This window comes from Lissotriton vulgaris, chromosome 2_2 (genome assembly GCF_964263255.1).
Source record: "Lissotriton vulgaris chromosome 2_2, aLisVul1.2, whole genome shotgun sequence".
Classification (NCBI taxonomy): Eukaryota; Metazoa; Chordata; class Amphibia; order Caudata; family Salamandridae; genus Lissotriton; species Lissotriton vulgaris.
In genome coordinates this window covers 326300894-326327805 of record NC_141688.1, presented here as the reverse complement: position 1 = coordinate 326327805, position 26912 = coordinate 326300894, and the positions used below count along the sequence as shown (strand labels likewise).

The 26912-nt window shown below is 46.1% G+C and overlaps 1 protein-coding gene across 1 annotated transcript in view; it reads right to left on the bottom strand.

Annotated features, from left to right (window-relative positions):
* The window catches only part of ARFGAP2 (ARF GTPase activating protein 2), a 182600-nt gene that overhangs the window by 112496 nt on the left and 43192 nt on the right, over positions 1 to 26912 (bottom strand). The window contains exons 7-8 of the mRNA XM_086959722.1: positions 6169 to 6225; positions 41 to 93 (exon numbers count right to left, since the gene is read on the bottom strand). Coding sequence (XP_086815848.1) covers positions 41 to 93; positions 6169 to 6225 — 110 coding nt within the window. The remainder of the gene's footprint in view (positions 1 to 40; positions 94 to 6168; positions 6226 to 26912) is intronic.

Genomic DNA, 26912 nt, shown 5'->3' with positions numbered 1-26912 from the left:
TCAATAGTTGTAAGCATGCAGTGGTTCCCAAAACACATACCCCTTTTTTGGCTGCCGTCGGCTTTTTCTTCCCAATAAGAGTAGGCTTCACATCTGTGAGAAATCAGAACAGCAAGTTAGCAGAGAAAAGGAGAACCATGTTGAATGGTCATCACTGAGCACATCTGCAGGCTGTTAGTAACACACTTGGAGGCATCGAGCAGCTTCTTTTTCCAGATCAGAAGCCAGTGTGCTGGTCACCCTTTGGCATAACAGGCAGTGTGCTACAGCACAGGACGACATGTCATAAAGGCTGCGATCTTGGACAGAGTGAGTTCAGCCATGGGCAGCAGACAGTGGTGACAGTGCACATCGATGGAAGAAGAGGGATTTGTCTACCTCAACAGCAGTCACCTCACTCCCAGAACCACAAAAAGATTTGAAGGTATCAGCTCGATAGAAAGGAAGCAGCTCTTAAGGAAGAAAGGAAGCAACCTGGAAGGGGAGGTATCTGCAGGGGGGAATAGGTATTGGGTTAGGCAGGAAACCTATACTGCGGTGAGCCTGGCACAAGCACAGCGATCGCTGGAACTAACAACTACCCTGATGAGGTAGGAATTTCAACCCAGACAAAAGCAAAAAGGACAACACATGCCTGTTGAGTGCCAAAACAACCAGCATGCAATCTACAGGCAGTCACCTGCAGCAGTTGTGGACCCCAGTACTGAAAGACACATAGACTGATCTGAAGGAGAGAAATAAAAAGTGAGAGCAGGGCAAGATGTTGGTGCCCTCAGAAAAAAAGCACCCACAGCGTAAAGCATCCTCAATATAGAGGGCAAATGGAACACCACTACAAAAGGCTTGCCTGCCCCATCACTGGATCATCCAACAGTGGATACTAGTAACCAGGGAGCAAATTAAAAGTGTGCAGTCTCCTATTCAGTATGGAGTATGCACTATTTTTCCATTCCCTCACCCTGGTCCCGCCCACATTTAATGCGAAGTAGTACATTTACATGTGTCAGATTCTCCCCAAAGAAAATGTGGAGATTTAGACTTGTAGGTTTGCGACTAGTAGGACCTTTCACCTGCACCCACTTCCACTTCACCTGCCACTGCACACACTAGCCCTCCGACAAGCCCCACCACTAACACAACACAGACACCACCTGAACAAAAAACACCAACTCACATGCTCCCTATGCAAGCATTCCACTGAATTATGAGACCTCATCGCCACCCTCGCACTTGACAGTCTTCCTCGCTGGGACCTGGCTTAACTCAACATCCGCTCAGGCCATGCCACAGCGATCTCAAACCGATATAAAATCACTCACCAGGACCGCACCAACAAGCTCCCGTCCCCGCACCACCACCCCCAAGATGACCAATTTTCCCCACAGGAGGTGGAACCAAATTTCAGAGATAAGCAAGGCAAAAGCCCTCAACATCTCCAAGCCTTCTATCACCACCAACCTCGATCAGGGAGTGAAAAATGTCAACACCTGCATCACTAAATGCGCAGACAGCATTTTCCCCATCAAGGGCAACATTCAGAGAAAATCCTCCAAAAAGGCCAGCTGGTCTCTCAGAACAGCGAAATGAGACAGCAAACAGAGGTGATGGCACACCAGCAAGAACCCGTCTGACAGGGAGGCCTTCAAGACCACCCTCAACCTCTACCACAGCCTGCTGATGGCAACAAAGATAGACATTGCCGCAGGCATCGAAACCAGTGCCAACACCAAGGAGCTTTTCTACATAGTTAAGGAATTCTCCAAACCGGCTGCCAGCGAAAACATGACACCCTGACAAGAGCTGTGCGGCAACCTCGCACACTTCTTTCACGACAAAATCGCAACCAAAAGAAACTTCGAACACCAACCTACAGACTTTCTCAACAGATACGCCACCACCGAACCAGACGCGAACCACACACTGACCATTTGCAACATCTACACCCAGAACACCACCTCCACCATGAAATCCAACCACTCTGGAACTCCCAGACCCATGCCTGCACCACATCTCAAACCTCGGAAACCAAAGAATTGCCAGGAACTCATCACCCTACTCAACACCTCTTTCACCACCGCAACATTTCCCGGCGCCAGGAAACACACCTCCACCAAGGAGGAACAGCAGCTTTGATCCACCTCAACCTCTCGGCAGCCTTCAACATCGTATCCCACAACACACTGATCGAAAGACTACACCACATCGGCATCCAAGGGGACGTGCTCAGATGGTTCACCTACTTCCTCATTCGAAGAACCTATAGGATCCACCTCCCACCTTTCGCCTCTGAATACAAGGAGATTTCTTGTGGTGTCCCCCAAGGCTCATTCCTCAGCACCACGCTCTTCAATGCATACATGACCCCTCGTCCAACATAGTCAGATCCCTCTATCTCAACATAATTTGCTATGAAGATGACACCCTTCTCATCCTCTCACTCACCTATGACCCCACCACCACAGGAGCCACCTGCCACAGATGCATGACAAACGTTCCGACTGCCTGCAGCTAAACACAGACAAGACAGAAGTACTGATTTTTAGCAACAGCAGCAACATAGTGAACAACTCCTGGTGGCTATCAGAACTAGGACCATACCCACTTCTTCCAAGCACACCAAAAACATCGGAATCATTGACAACAGACTAACCATAAAATCACAGATCAATGCCACCTCCTCCGCCTGCTTCCTCACTCTGCGCATGCTACATAAGATCTTCAAGTGCCTACCCCTACACACGAGATGCACTGCGACAAGCCCTCATCACCAGCCAACAGGACTATGGCAATGCCCTTTAAGTAGGAATCGCCGCACACCTTCTACAGAGAATTCAGACCGTACAGAAGGCCACAGCCAGACTCATTCCCTGATAAAACCACATCATGCCCCACCTCAAGAAACTCCACTGGCTCCCTGAACAGAAGGGATCAAATGTAAGCTGCTGACACGCACACGCACAACCATGAACCCGCCTACATTACCCACCTCCTGAAATTCCACCAACCATCGAGAAGACTACGTTCCGCCTCCCCTTCACTTGCTCAAACTCACTGCATCCACCGAAGCAGAAATGGAGGACACTCCTCCCACATCACAACAAAGACCTGGAACAGCCTCCCCACGCACCTCCAGCCCATCACCTCACTTTCGGAATTCCAAACAGCCCTCAAGATCTGGCTGGTTGAATAAGCCTCCGGGGCCTGCAAGAGCCTGGATACCCTATTGAGTGATAAGCTGCGCTTTATAAATCATGATTGATCGAACAGCAATTTGCAGAACTATTGTACTACTAAACATACTATAAAAAAGCAGTTGTGAATAGGCACCGAAGTTAGTCAACTTCCACTGAAAGAGTCACTGAAATAGGTATAAATAGGTCACTGGATAGGAACATAGGGCTGCAGGAGGAACAGTGTTAAACTGTAACGTAGGAAGACAGGAGAATCAATAGTGAACAGGAGTTCAGGGCGGTAGGAAGGATGATGAACAGGAGCTTAAGGCAGCAAGAGGAATGGGGCAGGATAGGAGCAGACAGGAGTGACAGCACAGACACGGCATGACTGACAGAACACAGGAGGAGGAAGAGAGAACAAGACTGTGCTAAACAAAAGCATAAGGTGATAAAAAAGGGCCAAACAAGAGGGATGGCGCTCAAAAGGAAGCAAAGGCTGGGAGTCAAAAAAAGGAAGCAAAGAAACTGTACTTTTCCACCAAGACTGAATTGGCAAAAAATAACTTGTGTGAAACCTTTCACGTATCCAACTACTTTCTCCATCCCAAAGCTTTCCTATCTGGCCCTGACCTCTCGCAGGAACTCAGTGACAATCTGACTGACTACTTTGAACAAATGAATGAAGCCATTTAAACTGGCTTCAATTTTAGTAAGCCATGAGTGGAGGATTCAGAGAAGGACCGGGGGGACATAATACCTCTTTCACTGAGTTTAACCCTGACACGTGGGAGCAATCTGAACATGCTACCTTGCTTTGTAAATCAGGCTCGTCCACAGATTCCCCGTCCTCAGTCTATTCTCAAGACAGCTTTAGAGGTCATTAACCCGATTTTTAATTCCATTTTTATCAGTCATTAATGTTGCACTCTGTGCCAGACAGGTGGATGTGAGACCTAGTAAAACCTTTGTTCGAGACAACCAATGCGGACCCTAAGAATTTGACCAATTTTATACCCATTTCCTTGCTTCCTGCACCAGCCAAAATACTTTAAAAATTAGTTATTTCCCAGCTTGGGGACTATTGAAAACATTTTAAACTTTTCACTTTGTTTTATCTGGTTTTAGACCACAGCATTCTACTCAATCTGCTCTCCTGATAGTTTCTGAATCAAAGTTTGTACAAGAAAAAGTAAACAATGCTGTATTAATCCTTCCTGATTCGTCAGCGGCATTTAACACAATAGAGCATGATACCCTATTACAGCATCTTGCCCACTATCAATTTAGTGCTCGTGATTGGGCATGGCTTCAACCTTTTTTAAAGAACAGTAAACAGGATGTGGCATTGCCCATCTTCAGATCAAAGCAACATTTACTGAAGAACAGTGTACCCCAGAGTTCGTCTTTGAGCTTGATCCTGTTTAAAGAATATCGGTCACCTCTTATCAAATCACTGGGTAACTCCACTAGGCCATGTGCTGATGATCCCAATTGATTTTGTCTCATATTACGAAGTCTTGTGGCTCGGAATCCAAATTTAAAGGCCGTCTTTCACAAGTCCTCAGATGTATTAACTGTAATCACTGAAAGCCTTACACAGAGAAAATGAAAACTCTAATCTGAAAATAACAATCAGTTCTCAGCCCTCGATTGGTGGCTGGGCAATCTCAAGGAGAACAAACATAGCTAGGAATGTGGGAGTACATTTTGATAAAGATCCATCTGTCTGCCACCAGGTTACTATAATCTCAGGGCATGTTTTTCTTTGATCAAATCTCTGAAAGCGTGTTATGTCGTTCCTTCCTCCGATTTGAGTTCGATGGAATTCCATGCCCTGATTACTTCAAAGATCAACTATTGCACTATTCTTTACCTATGCATTCCTAAATACCTGATCAGGAAACTTCCGGCTTTTAAAGATGCAGTAGTTAGACATGCGCTTACACTTCCTTGTAAAAGTGCCACTTCCAAAGGGTTAAGGGAACTCTCCACTGGATTCTCGTGGAATAGCAGATTTTGTTCAAATCTCTTACCATAGTCTACAGGGCATTTCATCAAAATAGCCCTAAGTTTTTCACATCATTTTCTTCCATACCATCTCAAGGTCTGCCAATAATAAACTCTTGCAGATCCCAAATTTCAGGTTACAGACCAGGGGAGGCAGATCCCTCTCTGCACTTAGTGGGAAGGATTTGAATCAGCTTCCTCTCTCACCAAGACAAGGCAAAAAAGGATGCTACTTTTAAATAGCTTCCCAAAAGCTGACATTTTACCACGTCCTAGTGTGCTCTCTAGGGGAGTAAGTTGTGACAAATAATTCGTTTTAGGGATCTATCACAGAGACACCCCTATGGGGGTGGCCGTGGCGCTTTATAAATGACTTTTTATTTCATGTCAAGAATAGTTGGCAATAACAGATGTGCAAGATGCTAAGCAGGGATAACATTGTGCTGGATTGTGATAAAACTAAATTCAGGAAACTTAGTAAGCAGGGGGGGCTTGAAAAGCAGAGCAGAAGAGTACAATACTAAAAGGAGAGCATGTCAATGGAAGCAGGTTGTCAAATGGAGGTGAAAGGATGCTAAACTGGAACACAGGAGGAAAATGGGGGATTCGAAGCAAGGAGCTGGAGTGACCTACAGGACAGAGCAATATTTAACATCGTGCTTGCTAGCAGAAAGGATAGTGATGAAAGGGAGACTGCTGAACAGCTATAGCTGGGATGGTGAAAAAAGAAACAGGTTAGAGATGTGGAATGGGACACCGGAGTAGCAAGATGATGCAGGGAGGGTACAGTGGAGATAGATCATGACTAGGAGGGAAACTGGAAGACATGTGGGACAGTCCACGGATGAACAGAAGTGCATGAACAGAGAAGTAGAGCTGGACCACTCTGCGTGGTAGAAGAGGGCAGAGCAATGGGGTGTGAAGAGTAGCGGGCAGTGCAAGGGTTTGGACAGGTACATGGCATGAACCAGTACGAGAGCAAGCTTACCAAGAGCAGCTTTCGGAGAGGTACTCAAACCATCAATGCTGGGTCCTAGCTCGGGTTCTGTGAACACAAACGTTTGGTTAATTTCCAGGTCATCACTGTAGCAAATCTAAGGAGAAGGGTTAGAGACACTGGACTATCCTGGGAGAGAGAGCACTTTAGCATAGATCTCTATTCTGCAGAGAGCCGTAGAAGAAAACATGGCTTACCTGTAACCACTAGTTTGCAGTCTGTCTCTGTTGGAGAGTCAAATGATGGCCATACTTCTGGGATCTAGTTGTGGGATTCAGGATGAGCAGCTTTAAGTCACAGTCGTAAAACTGCATCCAAGGGCTATGTGCTCAACAGCTGCCTCACCTTATGTTCATTTCCACCCCCTTCATTTTATCAAGAGAAGTGGCTGTAGCAAGCTGGCTCTGTATATACTATACCAAATAGAGGTATAGTGTGCACAGAGTCCAGTGGAACAACAAAGGTAGGCAGAGGTAAAGTTAGATAGCGCCTCACTCTCTATTTGTGGTCGAGCAGTAAGGCAGTATCAGAGGACAGTGTTAAGCATTTGTTGTACAGTCAGCAAATGAATTCATACACTCAAAATCTGAACTTCAGACCAATTATTTTTGTATAAAAAAATATTTTTAGTTATTTTATTTCTAGAACCAAGCAAGCCTGGCACAGATAAGCAACAAATACTTTACAGTAGTAAATGCTGATTGTAATACAGTTCAATTGCAATTGTAAATGTACTATGGTTTGACTTACAGTATTTTTTTCAGAGAAACACAATCACTTGTAAATACAGTACATAGACTTGAATGGGATTTTCAGTAAAGAAGCAGGTAAGTTACTTTTGGATTACTTGTATTACTCAGTGCTACATGCCTAGAGACATGGCTTGGCAGTTCGGGCTGGACTGTTACCAGGAGGCACAGGGGCAAGGCTGATTTGCATATGGTCATGTCTGAACTGGGGTGGTGTGGAGTGCAAAAAAACGATAGCTTTAGGCCCAGATCTCTGTACTGGGGTGAATGTATGACATTGTTCTGTATTCTGTCCATCAACTGTTGTTTTTGCATTTGTCACCCCGAGTGGGATGGGTATGCTCAGACGTTGAGTCCCATGCTCTCCACACCACTGGAGTCAATCTAACCAGGCTGAAGACGGCTGATAGCCAGAAACCGGTCCTAGGATGCTTGATTCCGGTCCAGGAAAGACATGGCTTGGTAGTTCGGGCTGGACTGTTCCCATGAGCACAGGGTCAAGGCTGATTTGCATATGGCCATGTCTGAACTGGGGTGGTGTGGAGTGCAAAAAAACAATGGATTTAGGCCCAGATCCTTGTACTGGGGTGAATGTATGACATTGTTCTGCATTCTGCTCATCAACTGTTGTTTTTGCGTATGCCTGGATGAAGCACTGGGACATTTCCTGTACACAGGTGAGTAAAAGCGTTTTTGTTAAATCGTATAATTTTAAAGAATTTCTTTAGGTTTCAAAACTCCACACTTAAAAACTTTAAGGAAAAAGTGTCAATGTTATCCTATGGAGGAAAATATGGTTATCAATTTTTAGGTAAGTAATCAGTCTTTGGAGTGAGGTTACTAGATTTAGGGGCATTAAAGGTAGGTAAAAGGCAGGGACCAATGGGTCCCTTACCTGGGGTGGATACATCCCCTATTATGCCACTCTCCGGTGGGAGAGGGGCATGTGCCTGTCCCTGGTTGGCTGAGTCCCCCCATCCTCAAGGTGGCGTGGACAGAGTGGTGTTTCACCTCGCCTCCCCCACCTGAGGGGTGGGGCTGGCAGAGGTGGACACACCTCTCTTCCTCACTTGTTTTTCCCGCCGGTTCTTCTGCCCAATGTGGGGGTCAGAACCAGTGGGGACCAGTTGCTGAAAGCAGCAATTGGCCTGGGGAAGCTCATAAAGGCGGCAAGCCTTTGAAGCTTCCCCTTCGTGAACCCTACCCATCCTGGGGGGGCGGAGGCTTGGCACCTCATCCCAGGATGTGCATTGTTTCAGGCCCCAGAGAGCAGCAGGCTCTCGACCCAGGCGTCCAGAAACCGGTCTGGTGGTGGCAGCTGAAAGCAGCCCCTCTGCCTGGACACTAGTGTTAGGTCGTTTTTCAGGGGGCATCTCCAAGATGCCCTCTGTGTGCATTTTTCATTAAATCCCATACTGGCATCAGTGTGGGTTTAATGTGCTGAGAAGTTTGATACCAAACTTCTCAGTTTTCCCTGCAGCCATAATGGTGCTGTGGAGTTCGTAATGAAACTCCCAGCACCATATGCTCTTAAAGGCAGCACTGCAATTACAAGGCCCAAGAATGGACTTAGACACTATAGGGGTACAGGGCTCATGCACCTGCACCTTCACCACTGGTGGAGTGCACTCAGCTAGAGGGGTGACTGATTTATGCCACAGCAGTGGGTTGTAGGCATGGCACACAGGGATGTGTGCCATGTCGACTCTTCACTTTGTTCTGCACCAACACGCAGCCTGCAAAGGCAGTGTGTGAGTGTAATGGAACATGGCCTCTAAGGGTGGCACAATAAGTGCTGCTGCCCATAGAGGTCTTCTCTGGTCACAGTGCCCTGGGTACCTATGGTACCATTTAGCAGGGACTGACCAGAGGCCAGAGATGTCAACTGGGTTTTGTTTTCAATGCAGTTTTAGGGAAAGAACACAGGCCGTGGGTACCTGATTGGCAGGAGGCAAGGGCACACTCAGTCAAAGCACTTCAGCAAAAAGTGGGGGCTACCATGCAGAAAGAGGGAACTTTCTCACAGGCACAAAAGTCTCTTTTTGAACAGGTAACAAAAAAAAAAAAGCTTCCCGATGTGCCTGTTCAGTTACTAGACTGGTGTCAATTTTACGATTTCTTTCGATCATACAGAATGTACTCCGTACAACATGCTGTACCAAAAGTGGACACGCATGAGGTTGACATTTCCATTCAATTACGTTGATTTTTTTCACTTACACAGTCAACCCGATCGTATGAATGTTCATCCATTAGGATATGTGTAATAGGTTTTAATTTGAGAAGATGTACAAACAGGATGCTGCCTGACAATGCACGAGAAATAGAACGACAAATATGTAAATGTGTTTCGATTTTATTATTCAATACAACAGATTTGGTCGCACTTTAGAGTTACTAATCACAAACTGACAGCAGAAGGGGCACCGATGCTGTAATTCACATGCGTAGCATTCTTCCCTGCTGTTGGACTCATTCGTTTGCAAGCTGTTTTTGTTCAAATAAGGATCTAGTCACTAGATTAGGCAGGACTCCTCTTCTAGGTTTACTCTACACTGGGGCGCCATATTAGATTGTTTTCCACACAGCCCATGAGAGCATGTTGGAGTGTAAATGTCAGTAAGGTGCGTCAAACACAATCCACACTGAAATGCAGAATGCAAGAGATCTGCAAAAGATGCAGGCCGCTGGGAAGGAGGAGGGCAAGAGCATGTGAATCTAAGTCATTAGATGCTACGAACGGATGATTACAGGGTAAGTAGCATTTTCCGTTAGTTGTGTATGTGGCTATAGATATATAAGCTTGGCAGAGACTGCAAAGCAGTGTCATCCAGAAGCAGTGACTAGCATGTGGGTGATGCAAGTGACTAAAATCAAATCAAATCAAAAAGTTCTTTATTCGACTGACAGAAAAGCAGTCATAAAAGCACACAATACAGTAATATACAATTCATACATAAAACGAGAAAAAGTTTATCTTCCATTTGTCTTATGGGAAGAGAGTATTGAGCGATTATTAAAAAGTCATAATACAGAGGTCCTATGTGCATATACTTAATCAAGACGGAGTTGTATCAGTAACATAATTCAGTTTGGAGTCATCCTTCCATACTTAATCTATACTTCAGTGCTGTTTTTAAAAATTTACAGATAAAAAAAGTACTGTCTTCATGCAACATTTGAAGGTATAAAAGTGCGGGCTTAATTTGTGTAAAATTCATCTTTTTAAGCAACGGTTTTAAAAACATGTTACGTGGACTAGAATAATAGGAACAGAGGAATAAAAAGTGAGCCAGGTCTTGCGGAGACTTATTGTCGCAACCGCAAGCTGGCAGCACTTGGCCTCTATGGGCTCCACTTGGTACAGCTAAAAGCAGATGATAAAGATCAAAACGAAATCTGCTTAGCAGGAAGCGTTCATATCTGGATATTTTCCACGATAAATAAGGTTCAGAGAACACACAAGTCTTTGTTAGTACGTGGTTCCTTACGCTGGACTTTTTGAACTCAATTTCTTCCCTGGAGAGTTGTCGCTTCATGTAAAAAGTATTTTTTACAAAGTTGACATCTTGCTTGGTGGTATTCTGGGGTGTTAAGTAGAGGTCCAATCTACCCAGATCTTTACAGCAATTACGGATGTATTTCATCCAGGGTAACTTGAGTTGACCTTCCCAAGTAAGGGCTTCAGCTAGGATGTTGTGAGTCAGTGGAATCGCTGTATTTCGCCAACAGCTTAACCAGCAGAGCAAAGGGTTTGCAGCAATTTTGTCAGCTAGATAAGGAATACCCAGTTCCTCATGTATTGAAAAATTTGCGGTACTCTTTGGTAAGCTCATGACCTGTTTCAAAAAGTTGTTTTCGAGAGCTACTAGGGTATCTGTAGGTAAGAACCCCCACAGTTCACTTCCATAACATGCCACCGCTACACTTTTTGCCTGATAGAGCTTCAATACAGCAGACACTGGAGTGTTTCCCAGTTTGCGAGCGAAATCCATTATACCAGAATTGGTCCTCAGTATTTCCCCTTTCTTTTTAGTTATGGCAGGGCCCCAGTTAAGTTTATGATCGAAAAGTACACCCAAATACGAAAATGTTTTTGTTAGAGGTATGTTTTCTCCATTGACTGAGAAGGGGTATTGTTTTTTAGGAGTTAAACCAACCGTCATAACAAAAGATTTGGAATTGTTAATATTTAGGCCACGTGAGGACATAAATTGAAAAAAAGAGTCCAGTAATTTTTGGAGTCCGAGTGCGGTTCTGGATAAAAGAACAGCGTCGTCCGCATACAACAGGACCGGTACGCCTGTTTTACCAATTCGAGGGTAATCAGTGTCTGTTTTTACCAGGTGATCTTCAAGTCCATTAATATATAAGTTAAAAAGAAAAGGTGCTAATATACAGCCCTGCCTGACTCCTCTATTAATTTTAAAATCTTTCGTTACTTTCATGTCTCTTGTAAAACGTACATTTGCTCGGGTGTCGTTGTGTAGGTCGGCCAGAAAGTTGATCAAGTTATTTTCTACGCCCATTTTTTGTAGGACTTCCCATAGTTTGCTCCTATCGACGCAGTCGAAAGCAGAGGAAAGGTCCATAAAGGCCATATACACTGTGCCTTCTCTTGCTTGAGTGTATTTACCACTAATTAGATACAGATTCAGGCACTGTGTGGTAGTTGCATGACCTGGTCTGAATCCATATTGTGCAGGGGTCATTATGTTGTGATGTTTAGCCCAAGCATTCAGCCTCTTTAGCAGAATCCCACCCACTACCTTCGCAACAGAGTTTATCAGGGAGATTGGTCTATAGCAGGCCGCTTTTGTTCTGTCCCCCTTTTTGTAGACAGGGACGATGGTAGATGCTCCCCATGATTTAGGAGCCCCCACTTCGACCCCGGCATTGATGACAGATGTAAGAATGGGAGCCCATAAGGTGATGTTAGACTTGAATAGGTCAGGTGGAAGACCATCCGGGCCCGGGGCTTTGTTACTGGAAAGACCAATTATCCCTAATTCAATTTCTTTAGTCGAAAATTGTAGCGGGTTGCTTTCAGGAAGATGAAGTGGTTCCGAAAATTGTGGTGCGTCGCTTTTAAAGATAGCTCCAAAGTGAGTAACCCAGTCGTCCTCCGGTATAACTGTACCCAGACTCTCATCATTTGGACTGCCAAAGAGTGGTTTATTTATTATGCTCCAAAATTTTGAGCTGTTGCCCAAAGTAGAGGGGTCGAGCAGAGATTCCCATGTTTTGGCTTTAATTGACTTTTTGCGTAAGGCAAGGGCCTTTTTGTAGTCTATCCGAAGGGCCTTAATAAGTGCAGGGTCTCTCGGTTTATTTTTAAGAGCAGCGTTTAATTTGCGATTTGCAGAGGAGCAAGCATGGTCAAACCAGCGGGGATGTTGAGCGATGGAACCTTTGGATGTTACCGTAAGTAGTTGCTCTATTCTCTTGGACACAACCGCAAAGGCGGATAGAATGGATTCTGGAGGAGCGGAATTTGTGGCACAGAGCTTAAGTTCATGTTCACAGTGTAAAGCAACGTCCTCATACAATTTGTCGCTGTTTACCAGATTCCATTTTAAGCGGCGATTATTATTGGTCAACTTAAGTGCCCCATGGTCCTTAATGTTTTTTTGGAGCACTGAGGGGCCGCATTGCAGTTCAAGGAGCAAAGGATTGTGATCACTGTGGATGCTCTCAAGGATGTCAAAATTTAAAACCTGTTGGGCAACTCCAGCAGAAAAAAGGATATGATCTATAAAAGACCCTGACTCAGATCCTTTGTATGTTGGAACTTTGAAGGAAAAGGAGTCGTCTTTCATAGATAGCGCCATGGTCAAATTCATAGTGTCCGTTAGGGTATTTAATTTAGTTCCACGCTGGCAGTGCGTGAAGTGAGGACCTGTTCTGAGGCCACAACCCAAGGATCCCAAGGTGGTTGATAGGGGATTACCGCAGATGTGTGTATTAAAATCACCAAGAAGAATTTTATCCTGTGGTAATTTTGAACCAAAATCATTTAGATATCTTTCAAGTCTGACAAGATAACAATCGTTCAAATTTGCGACTGAATTGTAGAAGTTAATTAGAGTTATGGCTTTCTTGCCCCTTCTAAGAGTCAATACCTGCATGTTCCTGTTGTCCAGCTGTACTTGGTTGATCTGCATTTTAAGAGACAGACTAATGTATATTGCCAGTCCCCCCTTTGCTCTGCCGCTGAGGGAGGGAGATGCGGGAACAAAAAAGCTTTGATAACCCTCAATACAGATATTGTTATCTATTAGCCATGTTTCTTGGAAACACAGGATGGTATAATTTTTAACAAAAACTTCCCACGATGGGTCAATAATTTTTTAGGCCAATCCTGCAAGATTCCAAGACAATATCTTGATTGTGTTAGGGGCATGGTGTGCTAAATTTGATGTAGATGTCATAACAGATGGAGAGCACGGGTCTGGGTTGTCCCTTATCCCGAAGTTTGTCCTTAGAGTCACAGGTGATGCATGGAGTTTACAAGCTGTTGGTGAGGGAGTGATACTTGCCACGCCTTCTAAGATGGGCTGAGCATGGTTTGCTTTAGGGCTAACCAAATGTTTTAGATTCGTCGTGCAGGTGGTGTTAGAAGAGATAGCGACCACTCGGGGATTTGATGTTTTAGGTGGAGCCTTCATATTTCCTACCAAACAGTTTGTTATTGCAGAGAGTGAAGCTGGAACCAGGTCAGATGACAGTCAGTCAACGTCCTCCAGTAGATCATGGTTGAGGAAAACATCATACCGATTGTCTAAAGGGAACCCGTAGTCATTATATTGTGAGTTGGTATAGTTAAAGGCCCGGTGGAAACCATGCCCATGGCGTTCAGCTGTTTCTGTTAGTCGATGGTTGTGGGCATTATTTCCCCATAAGTGAGGGTATAGATGTTGGTCTAGACCCATTAGCGTATCTGGGCAGGATGGGACAGAGGTCGGCCAGGGTTGATTGTTCTGCTGTGTCCTGTAAGATCTATCTTGGGTATAGTTATAGTTTGTTTTATTCCTGTAGGGATCTGAACGGACTGGGTAGAAATAGCTTAGTCCCATGGTTCGTATTAGGCTTTTTGTCCCTGTACTTCTCCATCCTGCAATGTATTTCGCTGGACCTAGATATTTGAAGGTGACCACTATGCAGTCACCCTCTGTAGATTTAAAGCGGGTACCCACCCACTCTACTCTTTTAACATGATGAATGGTGCCTACTATATTTGAGGGGAGAGGTCTATGTATGGAAAGCCATTGCATTGCTTTGTTCCTCAGTTCCTCCCGTGTTTCTTCCCTGTTAGCAGCAACTTTTGGTACCCCAATCATAACTATTGTATATGGGTTGGCCTGTGGTGGCAGATTAATGTGTGCTAGTGGACATGTTGTAGTAGATCTGGGGGGCTGTACTCCTGTATCTTTAGATTGAGTATTTCCTTTGGGAGGAGCCGTACGGCTTTTATCCTCAGATATACCTACGTTGGTACTAGGTAAGTGACCCTCTGCAGCCCACTCGCTTTCATCCTCATCTATTTGAGTATTTGGTGTGTTAAGCGTAGGTGTATTTAGGATCACAGTGGGGATAGAGGCTAATTGGGAATTGAGTGTTTGAGCAATTAAGGGTAAGCTCTGGAGTTGTGAATGATTTGGGTTTCCTATAGTCTTTGATGAGTTATCTGCTTTTTTCACTGTTTTTGAGTTTTTTACATTTAGGGTTGATGAAGATGGGACAAAGGTTGGGGGCGTGTTCGCTGTTTTAAGCAGTCTGAGGATACTGGAGGATATATCATTTTGTGCTCTCTCGAATTTGCTCAGCGCCCTTTCTATATTGTCGATCTGATGTCGAATGGGTTGTAAAATTGTCTTAATTAAGACTTCGATCTCTCTCATTGTTGGCAAGATTACACTATTCTGCCTCTCAATATGACCTGTTTCCTCATTAACTAGTGAGAAACCAGTTATGGGATTAGTATTCCCACTTGCATCGTTGACTAGTGGGGAATTCGATATGGACCCACCCCGCTTTGTGATAGGGGGTTTCTCTAGACTATTCTTCTGCCACATGTCCTTAAGCGAACGCTTGGGTTTGCCTGATACAAGGTGGGTTTTCCTTTTAGATAGTATGATTCTGGGCTTTTTCCGCTTACATTTTGGAGTATTGCATTGTTTAGAAGATTGAATTTCAGTTATAGCAGTAGCTAACGCGGCATTCTCCACGGTGTGATCTTTCAGTGCGGAAGCAGGGTCTTTTTCTTGCTGGATGTTATTTGCACTACTAGTTAGAATCATAAGGCTGTTATCTAGGGTATTCGCTAATAGGTCCGTGGTAGAGGAGTTAGAGGGTTTTTCTTTAATGTGTGATCTTGGTAGTTCTGAAAAAGATTGCATGAGAAGGGACTCCTGTGAAGAGGCTGAGTCCTCCATGTTTGGGTCTTCTACACTAGTATGTGAGGACAAGTCTGGGAAACATAAATTAGGCGTCAGAGAGAGCCTCCTCTCGGTATCCTGAATGGCATCCGCCACTACGTTGATGGTTTTTTGGAGCATTTTATCTATAGCGGTTATGGTGGGCAAAGGTGTACTCACTGTTTTTGATCTGCTGGTTGATCGAGTGGCCATCGGAGTTTTACAGGTTTTAGACATCTTTGACTTGTATTAACTGCCACTTTCCTCTGTGTGTAGTCTAGGTTTGGCTTGTGTCTTCCGAAGGGCGAGTTTAGGGGGGTGGCCCGACCCGGCCACTTCAGGCCCCTGAGGGCCACAGAGGGCCCGCCCTTTGCCCGGGCTTCGCCCGCGCGCGTCCCGCGATGCGCGTGTTAGGCCCTGTTTATGTGAGTAAGGTGTAGGGAAGGGGCGGGGCACAGGGAAGGGGCGGGGCACTGGGAGGGGGCGCGGCTCACGCGGGAAGAGGGAACAGCTGATGTTGCTGACGCTGTCCCTCGCAGTCCCCGGGCCGCGCCTCTCGCCTCCGCTGCGGCCTCGCTTCTCCGCTCTCAGGACTCCAACAGGGTTCTTACAGGTAAGCTGCTCCTGCAGCCACAAGAATTGGGCTTTCACCCAAGTGACTAAAACCAGGTCCTTCGCCAGGGGCTGGAGAGAAGTTGCAATATTCTTACAAAAAGGCTTTTCTTTTGTCGTCACCGCCACAGCCATCGACCCCATGGGCAGATATGTAGGACTAGAGGGCATGCAGGAGGGAACCCAGTGCAACTTTCGTCTTCCTTCGCATATTCCTCAGGCACCTAGGATGACTTTAGAAGCCTGCTCATCAATTGTTCTGAGGCCTTTCCTTCATTAGTCGCAAGAGGAGACCAACGCAGTCCCTGGCTCACCATGAGACTCCACGGGAAGCCTAACAGCAAACTGAGTAACCACCTCTAGATCCCTATTGTCTTGGATGCCCTCTTTGGGACCCTGCTATATTAGGAGAATACGGCACCCAGCAGGTGCCACACCTAAGACACTGTCCCGAATAGTTCTCCTCCTGCTCCCTGTAACAGATGCTCTACATACCACCGCACTGGAGATTCTCCCACAGGGTATCTCTGAGCACACCTCGAACCTCCTGCGCCTCAGAAACCCCGATACCACATGCAGCCATTCTGACTACTCCGGGCCTGCTGCTTGCAGATGATTTTGAAACGGAGATCTGGGCATACTTTGATAACAACTAAGGCTCCGGCTCCTGTACAGGCACCCTCTAGGCTACCGGTAAGGCGACGATCATGGGTGCTGCTCGATCACTTCTCTGCCGAAATAAGCGAGGGAAACAGGCCAAGATGGATGAATTAGAATCGCGCATCCTCCGAGTTGAGAATCAATGCACGATTGACCCCCTCCTGAACACCCTCCAGCGCCAGTTCGATCCAGACAATACTTCACTAGCTGACTTGGTTGGAGGCTCGACATTGTCAGGGGGCATCCCTTTGCCGGATCTACGAACAGTAGACAAACCTAGAAAACTGCTCTATTGGCAGACCCCTAAAGACATCCAAAGTAGACCCCAAGGTCTTGTTCCGCATAGGCAATTAGAGGCAAACGGCTGCTGCCATATCCAAAATATTTGCAGACTACTACTGCACCCTATATGCTCCCCGCACTCACTGTCCTGTGCGAAGCGCAATCCCCCTTCAAACCTGCAGGCTTGCTGTGTGCAGTTGATTTATTACTCTACACTGCAAACATGCAGGATTTGGGCACTGAATACTATGGATCTTATCTCTTTAAGAAGAGGCGTTGGGCCTCCGTAGTAAGTGTGTCAAATCTCTTTAGGTTCCTCTCACAGGGGCCTGTTATCGCAGTGGCATTCATCGATCACCATCCGAAGGCTCAGCTTTCAGTACTTCGGCATTAACATTCAGGTGATCCACGAGCTGGCCTGGCCCCTCAACCTTCCCCCACCATTGGCGCAAATTGAAACTGAATTTTCGTACCGGAGCACAACTCTGGTTATATTGTCAGGGCAGGATAGCATTGTTCAAGATGAGACCCAACCTCGCTTCCTCTACACCAGGGGTCTTCAAAATGTGGGGCTCAAGCGGTCCGGGGGCTTCACTATGGTCTTGCCAAAAGAAGCACTATACTGATGATAGAACCTTGAGTATGGGGGGGGGCACATGGGGGTGCATGAATAGCATTAAGCTGCTCTCTAATGAGCCATCACTAATAACTTTTGTCTTTTATGTCCTGGCTAGGAGAAGGTGCCCGGTGGGAAGGGACCTAAAATTTACTTCCGACCGCTCCCCCCCCAGCCCCCCCCCCCCACCACCACTTTCCTACGGGGTGTTCAAACCCTCCCTCGCCACCATATAGCTCTCAAAAAGGGATGCCAACCGACGAATGACAGTGGCAATGAAGGCACTCTACTTTACTACTGGGTCTCTCAACTCCGAATAATAAATGAGTGCCGTAAGAGAAGTTGGGGACACCCGACGTATAGACCGGAACTCTCTCAGCTAGGGTAAGAATGTCCTGCTTAACCCTGTATGAGGGCACTCTCTCCCACAAACTCCCAAAGCACAGCATCGTGGTGGTCCTGGTGTGGCGAGCCGCACTGCGGAGGACAGGTCTGAACAGGAGACACAGTCAACAAAGTCTGCTCTGGAAGGGATGGTGGCTGGGCAAAGTCTCACGTCTGCATGAGTTCGCTAAATGGGAGAAAATTGGCCTCTCCCTTCTAGGAGACGTATGATATCTGTAATCACTCATAGACCTCCAAATCCACAAATACCTGCAGCTGAGACATGCAATCTCCTACTACAAAGAGGACATTATTAACCAACCAGAATATGACCCCTTCGAGCCCGAGCTCCTTCAGGCTCCCACGGGGAAACTCTCTGATACAAGTCCCTTATACTTAACTCCCCAAACACATTCAATTCCCTGAAGCAGTGATGGGAAACCTGGACAGAACCGCTCGAGAAGCAGGCTGGAGAGATGCACAAATGTTCCCATCCCCTAGAATCCCTCCCCACCGTCTTCAATCGCGGGCCAAGTGAGACTCATCCAACTCATCTCCCTTCACATAACCTATCTTATGAGGATTTGGAAAGCGGGAAAGAGACACACCAAAACCGCCTCCGCTGCAGACTTTTACCAAGTGGTTTGGGGGTGCCAAGTAATAACAACATACCGGAAAGCCATAGAGGTGATACTAAATTAAGTCCCCGAAGGACCTGTAGAGCTTTACCCCAGGGTGGCATTATTGGGAATCCTAGAAAATCTGAGTGAGGAGACGCTGGTGGCAATAGCCACACTCTTAGCCAAAAGAGACAGCACACCACTGACATGCCAAGGCTGTCCCCCACATCTCGCAACGTGGACAACTGCTATGGATTGGTGTGTCAAGTTCGAAGAATCCATATACAGCCCCCGTAAACTTTATGGGATAAATAACAAGGGTGGCGATGGGTGAGGAAGGGCTCTGGGTTGGAAAGACCTGGCCTGTTGTCAGATTTCAGATTTCATACGTCTTTATTTCGATTTTTACATCATAAAAGATATCAGATAAAATACATCCATAATTCATAAAATCCCAGTTCATAACCTAATTGATTTAACAATATAAAAAGTTTTTACATAATATCCTCGGTTCCATCACAAAAATAACAATTAAATAAAACCAGTTCATCAATAATTTAACAGTCTAAAAACATCTTAGGACCAGTAAAACTGAATTAAATATATTCACAAAGACGTTCAGAAAATCTTTCGAAGATAAAACTTTTAAAACTTCCTCATGTTACAAAACAAGTGGGTGCCTAGCTCTTAGAATCCATGCCCACCCCAGAAATTTAGCCACGCATATGGTCACACACTCTGAGGTATTAGATTTTAAAACCCAGAGGGCTTCCATACACACCTGCGTGTTAATCTTCCTGCAGATGGGCTTAATCCATTTACGACGCGGGGTAGAATAGGCTGAAAGGTGGCTAATACATTCCTTCTCCCTAGTGCACCATGGACAGAACTCATTTTGTTGACCTCGCCATTTATGTGTGTATGCCCTTACCGGTAGTGTACCAACTCTGAACTGGTGATAGAGTTTTCTATCTAAGCTTTTGGTAATACAGTCCCAGTAAGCATCTCAACCTTATGGAGCAGAAATAGACCTGTCAGATTTGAGGACTGGGACGACAAAACATGTTGTTCTTTCACAGTCGCCCAATATAATGATTTAAATTCTTTTTTTGGCGGAAAAACACTGTTCCCAGGGTCTACCCACTGTAAAGTCAAGCCCATATTTAACAGAATGGACTTAACATCTCGAAACCACGGAAGGTTTCCTGACCCTATAATTGATCTCAAGTCCAAGATTTCGTCAGCAAATAGGGCCAGTTCTGGGGTAGACCATATACGTCTCCACAGAGCAACCATCCTGTATCGTGCTAGATCTCTGATAGAGTGACAACCCATGTCTAATAGAAGGGGGAGGGTGGGGGATGATTGCGGTAGTCCAACCAGGCTGCGTAAAAACTTATTTTGGATTTTTACCAAGGGTGCAAGGTCCACAAAACTCCATAGATCAGCTCCATAAAGGATAGCGGAACTTATTTTTGCATTATAAATTTTTAGAGCTGGTAATATCCTTTTTGTTTGTGAACATCGTTGCTCCTTTATTAGACACCCCGTTAGGCGAGCAAATTTTAAACAGAGAGCCTCAATCTGTGCCTTCCATCTTAACCGGTAATCAATAACCACCCCTAAGTAAGTCATGACACCAACCTGTTCTAATTTGGTACCAGTCACACTAACTTCACTCCGCTGTGGTTTATTTTTCGTTAAGACCATATATTTTGTTTTGGACACATTGATCTCTAGGTCATTATTTTTACAAAAATCCACAAATTTATTAATTGCAGTCTGTAACCCCGCTTGAGTTTTTGCCAATATCAGCGTGTCGTCGGCAAAAATGAGTAGGGGAAACTTTCTCCCACCTAGAGCTGGTGCATCTGTTGGAGTATCTCCTAAAAAATGCACTACTTGGTTTATAAATAAAAGGAACAGGGTTGGTGCAAGAACACATCCCTGCCTTACACCACGGGTCACAGGGAATGGCTCCGTCACCTGTCCCTGCCTACCCCATCTTACTCTGGCAAAGTTATTCGCGTGTAATCTTATGGTGAACTCCAAAAGTTCTGATGGCATACCCATTTTACTCAGAGCAACCCACAGCTTCTCTCTCGAGACTAGGTTGAACGCGGATTGAGGTCCATGAATGCTGCATAGATAGTGCCCCAACCTAGGTACACAATCTTCCAGTATATCAGAACAAATCTGAATACTTGGTCGATTGTGCTGGTACTTGACCTGAAGCCAGCTTGCATCGGGGATAGGATATTTTCCTCATTCATCCAAGCCTGTATTTTCCCCAGGAGCATTCTTGCGATTACTTTTTGCAGGGCGTCTATGAGGCTAATGGGGCGATAATTCCCTGGTAGTGACTTATCTCCTTTTTTAAAAACAGGTAGTATTTCGGCCCCTTTCCGAAGGCTCGGGTATCCTAGCTCCGTTGGCAATAGCGTTAGCTAAGGTCGTTATATATGGGACCCAGTTACACTGATCGTATTTAAAGAGATCGGCAGGAATGCAGTCCATCCCGGGCGCTTTACCCGCTTGAACCAAATTTAATGCCTTCTCCGCCTCAATATTTTCAAACACTACAGGCTTTCTTATAAATTTGGGTATAGAAGACAAACTTCTCTCCGCTTCTTTCGATACCCTCGCCAACCCACAGAACTGGGATGAGTAATGCTCCACCCAATCCTCTACAGAGACATGATTTGCTGGTGTTTGCGAGCCCCTGGGCCCGCCCCATTTCACGACCTGCCAGAATTTAATCTGGTTAGAGGACAAACTGGCCTCATACAGGTCCTGCCAGCGACGGTCATCCCACATTTGCTTCGCATTCTTTTGGCCCCTCTTGTAGTTTAACCTCTCTGCTTTTTGATATATTCCTAGTTTTAATGGCACTAATCAGAGAACTATGGGCTTTACGGCAGGTTTTATCGTACCATTTAGTACCAGGAGGATCTCCACCCATTTTCCCAGATTTCCCTGACTTTGTAAAAAAAGTTTATATTTTATCAAACAAGTGCTCATGTATAGAGCTACTCTGCTCGACTAGACCTAAGTCACCAATTACTAACTTGGCCTGTTTTACCGAATTTGACACTTCGTTGGAAATTTTATCAAGGGTGACTGAGTCATCCAGAACTCTGCACCAACGAACCCTTCGGCAGTCGTTAGTTAAAAGGGTCTCTGCTGTAATACTGTTAGTAGCATTGGAACTAACTGAGCCCTCTTCTACTTTCAGGTTTAACACCAGGGGGTTGTGATCACTCTCTGGCCTCTGTAAAATTTCCATGTCTAATACCAGTGACTAAAACTCTAGTTTGATTAAGAAATAGTCGATTCGGGGGAGGAGCCACGATGGCGGACGGGACGGACGTGTGAGCTCCCGGCTCCGCAAGCCGTCTGCTTCTACATGAATATCCTGACACTTATCCGCACCTACACCGTGCTGAAACGGAGACGCTAACGCGCTGCTGCCGATGGCGTTCTTTTGAGGTCTCCGCCGGCTGTTTTGGTGCAGAACCCGCGGCGTTTGCCGACCTCCGACGCGGCCCCTGACACCCACGCCGACCACTGCCGCTGAACACTGCTGGACGCTACCGGTGAGGCGAGCTGGGGAGGTGTCGCTGACCGCGGGAGCGCGATCGATCACGGAGGTTGACGGGGCTGACCCTTTCCTTCATACTGGTCCCCCCTTTGGCGAAGGAGTGTGTATTTGTGTGGTCAGTACTCCGTGCGGCGCTTTCCTCTGCTACGCTGATTGCGAGCTGAGCGGACTCCATCTTGTGGCGCCTTCCTAGCTGTTTACTACCCGCATCAATAGGGGGTGAGGGGGCTTTCATCCTGCGCGGCCCCCTGACTGCGGGCCGCGTTTCCTTCGCTGATTCGAACGCCCAAGCTTCCTTGTAACGAGGTCGCCCCCTCCCTCCCTTGTGGGCTCACTGAAGAGGTGGTGAAGGCGCTGCTTTCCCGGGCGGAGTGAGGGCTGTTCCGCGATCCCTCTTATGTGCTGCTCTGCCTGTCCTCGAGCTGGGGACTACACCGAGGGTATCGCTGCGCAGTACGGACCGGCTGAGAATGCAGGGGGACCCGACTTATGGGGATGTCCTGTTTGCCCTTGAAGATCTACGGGCAACATGGCGGAGAAACGTCCGAGAGCTGACATGGAAGATTGAGGGAGCTGTGCCTGAAATAAAGCGACCGAGACTTGCTGGCCCCCTGGTGCTTCTAACCACTCCTGCATTGGATACAATGTTACCGAATGAGACTGCGGAGGAGCTATGTGTCCCTGGCAACAATGTTGAGAGTTTCTTTGTCGAAGAGACTACGGATACAAAGTCTCCCTCCACCCCAGTCACTGTGACTCTGCCTGCGCACTTGATATCAGGGGCTCGCTTCTCTATCCTTCAGCTGCTGACCCCCTCAGATACTTTTGCCCCCAGAGCCTCTTTTCTGCATGGGGGGAGTGTGTATCATCCTGCTATGAAGGGGGAGTTCGTCACTTTGGACACCGTACTGGTTGATGACTTGAGACTCTTATCTCCTCCTCCTCTGCTTCTTCTTCGTCGAGAGCGGCCATCTTGCTCCTTTGTCCTGCCTGAGGGAGGCTCGCAGTGGTGGACATGCTTGGAGGGTTTTCAGCGTTCGGGACAGGGATGAAGGTGTCCTCCTCGTTGGTATTGATTGATTGGCTGGCGGAGACCCGGACTGAACTTCATTTTTGCTATGTTTATTGCGTTGTATATCCTGCTTTTTCCCACTTCATATTGCAGTCGACATGTCCTGCTGTCTACTCTTGCTGATGGGGGGGCGGTTTTGTGTTGGCCCGGGGTTCTGGGTGTTATTGATTCTGGCCCTTTGGGTCCAATGTCTTCCGAATTTATTGCTGTACACGGCGTAGGAGCTATTCACGGCTGGGGAGTCCGGGAGTTCTGATGTTGGGTGGGCTCCTCCCCACCTTCCTTTTCCTGGGAGTCGTAGATTAGTTTATTCTTTTCTTACTCCCTATATTTCAAGTGTTATAAGCTTTCTTTTTTCTCTCTTTACATTTCCTTTTTCTTTTCTTCCTTTACTTGGTCTATATTTCGGGTTCTTTAGTGGGCGACAGACACACTGCGGGGGGGGGGGGGGGGTAGGCCGTAGCCTCCGCATTAGTGTAGGGTGGGGGGGCGGGGGGGGATTTCATTTTCCACATTTCGTTTCTATGGGCCTTATTTTTATATTTCTCTGCGCTTTTCTTAACTTGCTTCTATTCTGGGTCCGCGAGAGGGGTTAGTAGGGAGTGGGTGGCGCTGTTAGTGGTGCGCAAACGCTGACTGATAATCTTGTGGTTTTACCTTGCACCGCTATGCTATCTGGGATGTTCGCTTACATTGTTGGTTCCAGGTGATGTTGCTGCCTGTTCATGTTGCGAAGCTACTGTACGGACTCAGTTCTCCTTAGTTCCTATTCTTCACCGATTTATATTTAGGGGGGGTAAAATTTTAAAAATTAACCTTAAATGCTCCTTCTCCTCGGCGACACGATTTACCCAGTGTAACGTCAATTGATTGTTGATATGTCGCCTGCTGCCGCTGGGGAACTGTATTGCTCGCACTTGTGCTTCAAAGTATCGTGGCCGGCCTGACGGTTGTGGGCCCGTATTTGTTCGCTTCTTTATGCACAATAAAGGTTTATAAAAATTTTAAAAAAAGAAATAGTCGATTCTACTGGAGTTGGCACCATTATCAAAAGTAACCTGTCCCGTCCTATCCGACTTAGCACGTCCATTAACTGCTCTTAAGCCCCACTCTAAGCACAGACCCAGCCACTGAAGAGCTGCCTCAGTGGCCTTTTTGATAGGTTTTATGGCAAGATTTGGGACATTCCAAAGTTGGTCAACCTCCCCATAACAGTCATCTCCCTCGCTAGACAGGGGTTCAAAAGTGCAGTTTAGATCTCCTGCTACCACGATGCACTTGTCCCTCCCAATACAGTCCAATAGACGGTCTAGGTCGTCTATGATTGCAGGGCTTCTCCGTCCTGGTAGGCCTCTAGCATAGATATTAATTATAAACAGTTCCTGGTGGTTTTCTCTCCTTAGTTTTAAACCCAGGATATCATTATTTTCAACTATCGATTCCAATATCCTGTAACCTAAGGATTGTCTAATCCATATTACCAACCCACCTGATGGTCTTCCCCTTTTCCCCTTGATTGCAGGTTTATAGAAAGTGAGGTAACCAATACGAAAAACAGCATCAATTGCTCAGCTTTCTTGAAATATTATAATGTCATGCTGGTCTATAAAACCCCCCCATTCTGCTCCATCTAATTTCCCCTTCAACCCAGCGATATTCCATGAGGCTATCTTTATAATGTGCTCCTGTTTCGTAGGGACATTTATGTGAGGATCTATATGCCCCCTTCCTCTTTCGCCGTTCAACAGCCCAGTTTTGGACCCATTCCCTTTAGATCCCACCTTAGTTATAATCTCTCGGCGAGGCGATTTTTGGGTCTAGCTAACCTCCCTTGGTGTGTGAGAAGAGTTTAAATCCTCCAAACTGCTAGCTGTTTTGGTCACTCTATAGTTATCTTTTGAAACATAGGAGAGTCAATCAACCCCTTCCAGGCCACAAAGCGGAGCATACCGATTCGAGAGTTGGGGGTAGAACAAAGGATATGTAGCCAAGTCATGGGGATGTCTTCCTCTGGGTCCACTATTGTGGTAAGATGGTGTTAGAAAGGGAGGGTTTCTAGATATTCCTAATTGAGGATAAAAGTAGTGCAACGTTATCGTTTGGACATCCCCCACTTTTCCAAACTTTGGTTTTCTGCGAATGAGATCTACCACCCAAGGGTCCCTAAAACTAACGATAATGCAGTCCCCCTCTAGATCCTTTTGACCGTGGCCTATCCAGTCTACTCTTCTTACATTGAGGATCTCTGTTTTAGACATGGGTGGAAGTGGCCTGTTCTTATTGAGCCAAAAATGTACTTTATTGTATAGGTCCCGATGTGATTCTACTTTCCCCTCCTCCAAAGGGACCACTCCCGTTAGGATGATGGTATATGGTACGGACTCTGGTGGCAGATTAACATATGGTGGTTTGGGATGAACATTTTTCCAAGTCGGATTATCTTGTTCCATTAGGCGGGTAGTTTTTACTGGCCTGCTGGAAGCGGGCTGAGGTTTAGATGGTACGACTTCCTTACTAGGTTTATCTTTACCTAGTTTATTCTCATTCCTATTTTTCGCCTGTTTTAGCTGCACTTCTCGGATGGCAGTAGTGATGCAGGTTTGGCCAACTGCCCTGACCCTCCTGTATTAGTTTTAGGTTGTCTCTGGCTTCCAGGAATGGCATCACCTATAGATGCAGGGGGTTTTGTTAACTGTTTCATAGTCTCCATGTTAACTCTCATTAATGCCTCCATCTGGTCCATTTTATCATTTAGCAACCTTGTCCGCTCAAGTAATGGTAACAGTAGGGATTTTACTACAAATTCTATCTTACCCAAGAGAATATCATCTGCATTATTTGACGGGGGGTGATTAGTGGTATTTGTAGGGGAGATGACCAGGGTTGCTGCTGTGTTTTCTGTAGATGCTGTATTACAGTTACTTTTTGAAGACTTCGCGATACCCCCCTTCTGAGTTTTCTATTTCCTTTTCCTTTTACTAGGTCCTGATTTGTGAGATTCTTTTTGGGGTGGGTTTTTAATCTCAGGACTGGAAACAAGACCAGATGTTTCGTTGTCATCAATATCGATATTCACTAGGTTATTGGAAAGTACTCGATGATGTATCTAAAGCTATAGCAGTGTCATCTGGCTCCTGATCTACCAGCACCGTGTCTAGAGTAATACCATTATTTTCACTAGTGTCTAGTTGGGATAGTGGGACTGGGGATTCTGCCTGCCCTATTTTCCCAAGCGAAGACCGTTTCCCAGTGACCAGATCAATAGATAGACGTTTTTCTGCAAGGGCCATCTCTTTTTCAAGGATGCAAGTAGTCCGTTTGAAGAAATGGTCAATAGTGCCAGTAAACACCCCGTTCGAAGTTGTGACCTGTACCAGTCTCTCTTTACCAGATCTCAAAGTCATTTTTGTAATCAATGCAGCCCAAAATCAAATGCAAACAGTCAGACCTATGGAGATACCAGAACGCCAAACCCACTATATATATATATAAGGGAATCCCAACAAACCCCAAATGATATATAATAATATAGTGTTCTCTGGATCTCACTTGAAAGAGGGGTGGCCCAATCCAACCTCAGGCGGCCTCCGACAGCCCGGCGACCGCCTTGGCGCGTCCCGCGATGCGGTCGGAGCGACACCCTTTTCAAGCACCTCCGGGCGCGTTTAGGGGCGTGGCCAGCTGAGGGCTCCTGGGAGTTATAGTGCAGCGTTCCCCCCCCC